At 46.2% G+C, this 9,260-nt stretch overlaps 1 protein-coding gene across 1 annotated transcript; it reads right to left on the bottom strand.

Annotated features, from left to right (window-relative positions):
- Positions 1-4,333: 4,333 nt before the first annotated feature.
- On the bottom strand, positions 4,334-8,832 carry LOC110475162 (ly6/PLAUR domain-containing protein 2). The gene is made up of 3 exons (XM_031503747.2): positions 8,781-8,832; positions 5,196-5,315; positions 4,334-4,604 (listed from the first exon to the last, which is right to left on the bottom strand). The coding sequence occupies exons 1-3, from the start codon at positions 8,830-8,832 to the stop codon at positions 4,399-4,401; spliced, it is 378 nt and encodes a 125-aa protein (XP_031359607.2). The 3' UTR covers positions 4,334-4,398.
- Positions 8,833-9,260: the final 428 nt, after the last annotated feature.

Genomic DNA, 9,260 nt, shown 5'->3' with positions numbered 1-9,260 from the left:
CTTTTCCAACTAAAACCATCCTACTATCCCGTGAAATATTGTTCATCCATGAAAAAGAGAGAACTATGAGTGATGGCTCAGTTCCTACCCTACCTTCATCTTACCGTAGCCTAAGAAAAGTCCATAAAACTCTGTAATTCACCAAAAATGGGCTTTGGAACTGCACTTCCATCCACATATTGGGAAAAGCAGCTGAATCATTCCCCAGACCAGCCCAGACTCCAAAGCTGCCTTCCAACCCCATGTACAATTCCAGATCTGGATCCATACTGGGAAGCAACTCCTTTTATTTCTGCTTTACCCCCAAAACACCTTTCACTACACCTCAGTTGTTGTCACATCCAGCTGGATATCTTTCCAAACATCAGCAAGAGTTTCCATTCTCCCATGGATACCTTGTGCTGGCTCCAAGTCCTTCCCAGTTTGTTTGCACGGGGGATGTTGGGGTTGACATAGGGAACAGGGATTTGCAAATCCATAACCACAGCCTGGTGACACAGCCCTGCCCTTGAGGGCCTGACTCACGTTGACACAGCCTTGAAGTCAAAGATAATCTTCTTATATAACCACGAGAATCCTCCTCGGAGTGAAGGAAGCCGTCCAAATTTGGTTTTAAAATCGGTTCTGAAAATAACTTCCTGGATTTCACGAGCGCACGTTTCTGCTTCCTGATCCAGGCACGTGCACAGCTCTGCTTGCAAACTGGGATGCTCATTCTGGGTACAATTATCCAGTTTTTTGTTTGTTTTCCAGGAAAGTAAGGCGGCACTGCATGGACATGTTGGGAGAGCTGGATGCATTCACCTTGACAAGAGAAGACTCCAGGGAGATCTCAGAGCTCCTTCTGGTGCCTAAAGGGGCTTCAAAAGAGCTGGAGAGGGACTTTGGAAAATGGATGGAGGGACAGGACTCAGGGAATGGCTTCCCACTGTCAGAGGGCAGCGTTAGGTGGATATTGGGAAGGAATTCTTCCCTGTGAGGGTAGCACAGATTTCCCAGAGAAGCTGTGGCTGCCCTATCCTTGGAAGTGTCCAAGGCCAGGTTGGACAGGGCTTGGAGCAACCTGGGATAGTGGAAGGTGTCCCTGTCCCAAGGAATTAGAGGGATTAACTTCCAGATGGAACAACTCAAGTACTGCTGAAATTCAGACTTCACATTTTCAGGAGCAGCAGCAAAGGGCTTTTTTTTTATGCCAGGACATAAAAGAAAACCTTGGTGCCTCCTCCTCAGGATGTCACTGGAGGGTTCTGCAATCCCCAGCAGGAAATCACAACCGCCTCGGCCTCTTGGAACACTTCTTCCAAGGAAGAATTAGCAAACACACTGGATTTATCCTATTCCGTGAGGATTGGAAGCACAACACGGATCCCTGTGTGAAGCATTCTGGCAAGGCTGTTTGCTGATTCCCAGATTTCTGAGCTATATCCAAGTCACCAAGCTGGATTTTACCTGGAGAGCTGCCAAGAGGGAATTCAGCTGCTTTTGCCCCCGGGGACAGGGATAAAAACCAAAATATATTCAGAGAAATACTGTAGGGCACTTAGCTCTGTTTACAGCAAGGTTGTGTTTATCCAGAACCCTGCTGAATCCTACTGCTCCCAAGGGAATCTGTTTAGACAGATCCAGGCCCTTGGGAAGGTTTCTCAGGCTGGGAGCTGAAGCAACAAACCAGAGCCAGGTTGTTCTACAAAAATTCGTGCCTGAGCTGAGCTAGGAGGAAAACACAGATCACTTTATTAAATCCCATTAACAAAAAAAAAAAAAAATTAGGTGGCAACTTATGTGAGCTCCGTGCAAGAGTCAGGAAGGTGTGGGGTGGATGTCTGCTCCAAAGGCAGTCTCCACTGACCAAGTAAAGCCCTGCCTTGTTTCCTCAGACAGCTTTTGGACAAGTTATCCATCTCTCCCTGAAGTTCTCCTTGCATTTTGTCTGCTTGTCCTCTCCAAGCATTTCAAAAAAGGTCTAGAAAAGACTGAGCCAAAACTCTTCGAAGATTCACTGTGACAGGACAAGAGGGAAACCCAAATGATTGGGAGAGCTCCAGAGAGAAAAAAAAAGGAGCAAGAGACTCATTCTTAAACAAATCCAGGGAAACTTTCAGGGACAGTTTTGAACAGCCCCCAGGAATGAGGAGGGTCAGAAAAAAACAGACGGACCTGCAGGTCAACTGGATGAGGAGGGAATTAAATTTCAGCAAAAATTAATCAAAAACATATCATTCTGTGGTTGTTGGGGAGAAATAAATAATCAGAGGCTTTTCCAGAAGCAGGAAGTTGAGGCCAGCTTCACACCAGTTGGAACAGAGCTAATATATTAATTAAAATATTAATTTTTATATCAAAAAAGACACAAACCACAGAGAGGTTCAAGTTTATGTCTAACCACAAAGCATCACCCTGTGCTTGGAGAGCTCCGCTTCACACCAGGGGGAGCGACTCCAAAGCCTCACCCACACAGATTTTCTGCCTTTCAGACCAGATCTCCCATGATCAGCCGTGATCTCTGCAGGGAACAGCCGGAATGTGGGAAACACGCTGCCAAACTGGGCGGAGATCAAAGGGGTGAAGCATCCGTGGCCAGTGAAGGGAGGGAGGATCAGCTCCTCCACACGCGCCTCCTCAAAGCGATGACAGCTACGGAGCTGCTCCAGTTCAGCCACCTGAGAGGTGGCTGCAATCAGCCGTGCCTGATGATTTTTTGGAGGGTGTGGACCTCAAAAAAAAAATCTCAGTGGTTCAAGGGAGGCATAAATGAGATGGCTGAAGGAGAAATGGAATTGAAGCAAGGGACGAAATTGAAAAACATCTCACCGCTTACCCCAAATGAAATAGTGGGGCAAGTGTTGGGACTTCCTGGTTTTATCCCAGGTGGCACCTCTGGGGTCAACCCACTTGGCTCCAGGATCTGTGGCTTTGGCAGAGCTGGAGAAATCCCCACCAAGGAGCTTTCAGAGTTTCGCGGAATCATGGAATGGTTTGGGTTGAAAGGGATCTTCAAGATCATCTCATTCCAGCCCCCAGACATGAGTAGGGACAGCTTCCACAATCCCAGGTTGATCCAAGCCTTGTCCAACCTGGCCTTGGACACTTCCAGAGATGAGGCAGCCACAGCTTCTCTGGGAAACCTGTGCCAGGGCTTCATCATTCTCCCAGGGAAGAATTTATTCCCAGTTTGTGTTTTCCTTATAGAATGCCTGGAAATGGTGGTGTTTGTGTTCCAGTGATCCCATTGGAATAATGATTTACAGGGCACTCAGGTTGGAAAGGCAACCTCAGAATGTTCCTAACCCAAGTTCCTGATGCAAGCTCCCAGTTATGAGGTCAGCCCAGGTTTCTCAGGACTTTATCCATCTAGGCCATGAAATCTTCCCAAGGATGGGAATTTTGCCACCTCTTGGAAAACACGTGTGCCACATGGAAGAGTTAATATCACATTTGGGTTGATTATCCCAAATATCAGGAGCAGGGTGATAATTGCAGGAGGATATTTTTGCTGGACCTTGGAAAGGGGATTATAGGAGAATGCAGAACCAGAGCAGGAGGGATCAAAATGTAGGAGCCTGGAGCAACACACAAGGAATTCAGGGATAATTCAGTAAAGATAGATTTGTACAGTAAAAATAGATTTTTATTCCCAGTAAAGATAGATTTGTACAAGGAGAGTTGATGGAAGAAATGTTGATGGAAATTTCTTCCAGTGAGGGATAATGGGAAATGTCTCATCCATCTGCTGTGTGACTGACCCCAAAATCCAACCCTGTTAACTGCTAAACAATACTGAAAGATGAAATTTGTAAAGAAAAAAAAGGAAAACTAAATGTGATTACAACAATTTTAACACAAGATTCTCTTTATTCTGCTCAAAAGACTACAGAGAACATGAGATTTTAACCTCCCTGGAACAGATCATTGGTATGGGAAGTTCAGGCTCCTGCTTCATATTTTGGACACAGAAATGTCTCCTTAATTTTTTGGGTACAAAGAAGGAAATCTAGGAAAGAACAGCAGAAATGATGGGGTGGAGAGAACCTGCTCTAAGGAGATAGGGAAAGCTCTTCTCAAGATTTCTTGCCTTAAATATACTTCACGCATTTGATTTTTTTTACTTCAAACCTAACCAGACCATCACAGCAAAAAAACTCCACAGTTAATTTTGGGGCAGTTGTTAAAAAATCAATTAAAACATTGAGTTGGGCCTTCCTGAGTTTTGCTTCTCTCTTAGTTGTGGGGAAAGTGTGGATATTAAAAAAAAAAAAAAAAAGAAAAGAAAAACAAGAATCAAACCATTTTTGTGAGCTGCTAAGTGTTGTTCATAAGGCATCCACATGGAAAGCTGGGCTGGTTGGGGGGTTATTTTCTTCATGGAATTTTTTGGAATAAATTACTCCCGCCACCCCCTCACAGTCTAGTCCAGAAAAAGGCACAGAGGGAACATGCCAGAACTGGCACAACGCTGATCCCCAAACTCGCTGCGCCGTCGAAGTTGCACAGGTCGGAGTAGCAGCAGCTGACAGGATGTGTCATCCCGATGCCATCCACGTCGGAGGGTTCGCAGACGGAGGAGCACATCTTGGTGACAGTCGAGACTTCCGGGGCGGGATAAACTGTGGGAAAGGAAAAAAGCAGGCACAGTTGGGGATGGGAAAAATGGGAGAGAGCGTCACCATTGTCTTTTGTCTTCTGATGACCAGGAGTTGGCGTCATGGAATTGTAGAATGGTTTGATTTGGAAAGGAAATAAAGATTGTCATATTCCAACCTCTCTGCTGTAGGAAACCTTCCACTATCCCAGATTGCTCCAGGCCCTCTCCAACCTGGCCTTGGACACTTCCAAGGATGGGGCACTACAGCTTCTCTGGGAAACCTCTGCCAGGGCCTCACCACCCTCACAGGGAGCAATTTCTCCCTAATATCCAATCTAAACTCACCCTCTTTAGGTTTAAAGCCATTCCCTGTTTTCCTATCACCACATGACCCTGCAAAAAGTTAAAATCTCATTTCTGAGCATTAACCAGGAGCTTGCGTACACCGAATATTCCCTCACCCAAACACTGCTTCCCACAACAGCAGGAGAGCTAGAGCTCCCATGGAGTTCTTCTCCACTTTTTAAGTGGAAAGAGGAACTGGTCTGCACACCAGCACTGTCGAAACACTGATTCCTGTTAAAAGTATGGATAAAGAGGGAATTGTCCTTACCATCCTCCCGGGAATAGATCGTAGTCTTGCATATGTTCTCCGACTCTGTGCAGTTCTCGATTCTCATGCACTCCTCAACTGGAGTCAAATCCTTGCATGTGTAACACTGCAAGGAGTGTCCTGTGAGGAGGGAAAACAGGAGGATGGAAAACATGAGGATGGCCTCAGTGTGGATCCTGTCCAGGTATCTCTTGGGAGAGGTTTTCCAAAATAATAATGCTGAGAATGGGAATGGAATAATAAGACGTGTTTGGACTGATGGGAATGAGAAACACAAAGGTCTGGTGGTCAAAGCACAGGCTCAGGTCGGGTTCAGACCCCTTGTGATGAGTCAAACAAGACAGAGACACGCACACAGGAGACCCGTGACACAGGAAAGAGCTTGGGCTGATTTATTTCTCTGTTTTGTGGATCTACGTCTCTCCTTGACTTTAGCAGAGCATCAGAAAGAGATCCCAGACTCCCAAACTCCCAGATTCACAGAATGGGGGAGGTTGGAAAGGGCCTCTGGAGCTCCACCAGCCCAATTCCTGCCCTCAAGCAGGACCACCTGAAGCCTCTAATTCAGGACTGTCTCCAGGTGGGGATTTAATATCTCCAAGGATGGAGATTCCGCAACTTCCCTGGGAAACCTCTGCCAGTGCTCAGTTAACCTGACAGTTGTAAAGTGTTTCCTGATGTTTCCTGTGTTTCAGTTTGTGTCCTTTGCCTGGTCCTGACACTGGGAATCACTGAAAGGAGCCTGGCTCTGTCCTCTTTGCTCTCTCCCTTCAGTAATGTACAGACATTTATAAATTCCCAATTTGAACCTTCACTTCTCCAGCCTGAGAAGTCCCAGCTTTTCCTCAGAAGAGAAATGCCCACCCAGCCCATGCCTCAACTGCTTGTCCATAAGGATTTTGGAACAGGTTTCCTAAAGAGGTTGTGGAGCTCCCATCCCTGGAAGTGTCCAAGGCCAGGTTGGACAGGGTTTGGAGGAACCTGGGACAGTGGAAGGTGTCCATGGCAGGGAGTGGAACTGGATGATCTGTAGGTCCCTTCCAACCAAAACCATTCCCTGATTCCATAATCTTCTAGGAGAGAGAATCAAAGTCCTTCCTGAAGTCCAGGTAGAAAATATCCACAGCTCATCCCTTCTCTGCCAGGTCAGTCACTTTATCACAGAAATGTGTCCGCTTTGTCAGGTTTGTCCCCTTGCTGAAGGATCTGGACACACACAAAAAGGTCAGACTTGGGCGTGAGTTGCAGCACTGAGAATTTCCTTGGTGCCATCCACTCTGCCAGCTCTCCCCAAAGGCTGTAAGGGTGTCCCAGATGGAAGGAATTTGTCTCCATCAAACTGAGAACAAACTGAGCGCAACCCTTCCCCTTGTGCTGAGATTCTGGGTTTGTGAGAAGAATGTTTCTGAGGGGTTATTTTAAATTGTGGAAGAGTTTGGGTTGGAAGAGACCTTAAAATTTTCCAATTCCGGACCCCTGCCTATGAGCAGGGACACATTCCACTATCCCAGGTTGCTCCAAACCCTGTCCAAACTGGCCTTGGACACTTCCAGGGATGGAGCAGCCACAGATTCTCTGGGAAAACCTGTGCCAGGACCTCAGCATCGTCACAGAGGAGAATTAAACCAGAGAGCAGCACCATGAATGGATTGCATGTAACAAGTTCTGCTCTAGGCAGAGATCACAGACAGAAAATTTGCTACTCAAGGCTCCAAATCCATCCTGAGCCAGCTCCTCCTCCATTGTCCCTCACTACTTCAGAGGCATTCCTCATCCCTGTTAGGTTGTAAAGCCCTTGAGAGCTGCAGGTGCTTCTCACAGAATAACCACAGCCCAAAACTTTCAGTGCCTAAAGTCTTCTGAGATGGAGCAACCTTGGAGAAAACCACTGAAAAACCTAAATTTTTGTGACACAGAGCACTCCAAGCTAAAGATATCAAATCAAAACAGTGTCTGATGCTTCCTACCACCAAAAAAAGCCATTTTTTCACAAGTTTTTCAGGGTATTTTCCTCTTTGTGGGTTTTTCTGAGGAACCCAACACTTGATCTGGGTTCTCTCCTCCAGGTGCTCTCTTCCACCCCCCAGCAGACACCTCAACGTGTGTGTTACAACCACACTGATGTATTTTGGTGCCATCACACCCCAACAGCCCCTCTTCAGTCTGGGAAGCCCTTGTCACCCTCTGTGTGTGACGTTTCCACTGAAATTCCTTAAAACCTCACTAAAATGGAGAAATTATTCATCTCCTCCCAGCACAGCTCCAATGGGATGTCAGCAGGCTCAGGCAAACAAGTCACCCCGTGAAAACAGACGCCATCCTAATTAATGAGCCAGAAAAAACCCTTTTTAAACAAACACAGCAATTTTCCTGCTAAAGCAAACTTTATTCTCTTGTTTTGCCCATCATGACCTGATGCTTTGTTTGCACTAATCCACGTCTGACAGTTGTGAAACTCATTTTTAGGAGGAAGCATCGCTCTTAGTCTCACATTTCAGGATCCTGGATAAATCCAACCCACAGGATTTGTGTTCCTCTCTGAAAAGAAAACCAAACAAGCCACCACCTGTTTCTCCCCTGCAGAGTCTGCTCAGCAAAGAGGGAAGAACCAAAAATTTCCTTGCAAAAGAAAGAAATAAATAGGTGTTAAAAAATCCTGACATAGCTCCATAAACAGGCACAGATAAAATCAGACCTGGCACTGCCTGGATCTGAGAATATCCCAATGAACAGTCACAGATCCTGGACGGATCCTGCCCATGAATTACCTTGGACATCCAGGAGAGCACCAACAAAGCTTGGGATCATCAATTTTTGGCCAAGAAATTGGTGTGGTGGTAGAAACAAGGGACAGAATGGAGGGAGGATCACGGAATCATGGAATGGAACCACAGAATGGTTTGGGTTGGAAGAGTATGATCATGGAATTCCCCCCCCTGCCATGGGCAGCAGCACCTTCCACTGGACCAGGTTGCTCCAAGCCCAGCCCAGCCTGGCCTTGGACACTTCCAGGAATGAGCATTCACAACTTTTTGGGGTAATCTGTTCCACTTTGATCTTTAAAGCCCCTCCTAACCCAAACCATTCCATGATTCTATGATAAACATCAACCCTGGAGTACCTGGGCCACCAGCAGTGTCCCAGCCCATCCTTCCCATTTCTAACAGCTAAAATTGGATAAATCCCACGTGTAACACTTTTGGAGAGCTCCCACACACGCTGCATGGAACTGACATCCAGGGCTAAGTATCAAAAAAGGTGCAGAAAGTTAAAAATAACATTAAGGGAAAAAAAAAAGAGTGAGATAGAGCACGAACATGGAAAAAGTGAGAGTGGGAATTTGCATTAAAGGAATGACACGGTTTAATCACACTCTGCCTTGTGAAACTTCCTAAAGAGCCTGACCTGACAATCCCAATGACACCATCACCATCCTGAACATATGGAAATATTCCAAAGACAGATTTTTTTTTTTTTCCTGACAACTGCCTAAATTTAGAGACATGGCTTTCAGGACAGGGCACATCCTATCCCATCACACTGCATCTCCTGAAGGAGTCTGGATAAATCTGAGTAGGAACTCACCCAAATCCATGCAAGTGACAGCAGCCAACAGAAGAGACAGAAACACCTTCATCTTGCACATCCCTCGTTGTCTGGCTACTGGGTTGTCACCACTCTTCACCGATGTCACACGTCCCGGTGATTTGCCATGCACCGATTCCGTCCCCAGATCCAAATCTACTGGAAAAACGACTCTTCTTGAGCTATAAATGAATTGAAGGATCTCAAAAGCAGGCCCCACCTCTTGCTACTCCGTCATGTCTTTTCATGTTCCTTGGAGAAGAAAATTTGGTTTTGCAGGGTGGACAATGGCTGGGATTGGTTAAACCTGGTGTTTTGTGTCCAAGCAGGATGTAGAAGGCCCGGGGTGTTAAGTAATCCTGGTGTTCAGGTCGTGTCTTGCAGCTTGGGGATATTTTCTCTCCTTTTTTGGAGTGGTTTCAGGAAATCCTGGGTAAAAACGCCTTGGTGGGTGTGAACAGCAAAGAATTGAACCTCATG

This window comes from Lonchura striata, chromosome 1 (genome assembly GCF_046129695.1).
Source record: "Lonchura striata isolate bLonStr1 chromosome 1, bLonStr1.mat, whole genome shotgun sequence".
NCBI classification, from domain to species: domain Eukaryota; kingdom Metazoa; phylum Chordata; class Aves; order Passeriformes; family Estrildidae; genus Lonchura; species Lonchura striata.
The sequence above is the reverse complement of the archived record's forward strand: the minus strand, read 5'-3'. Positions and strand labels throughout refer to the sequence as shown.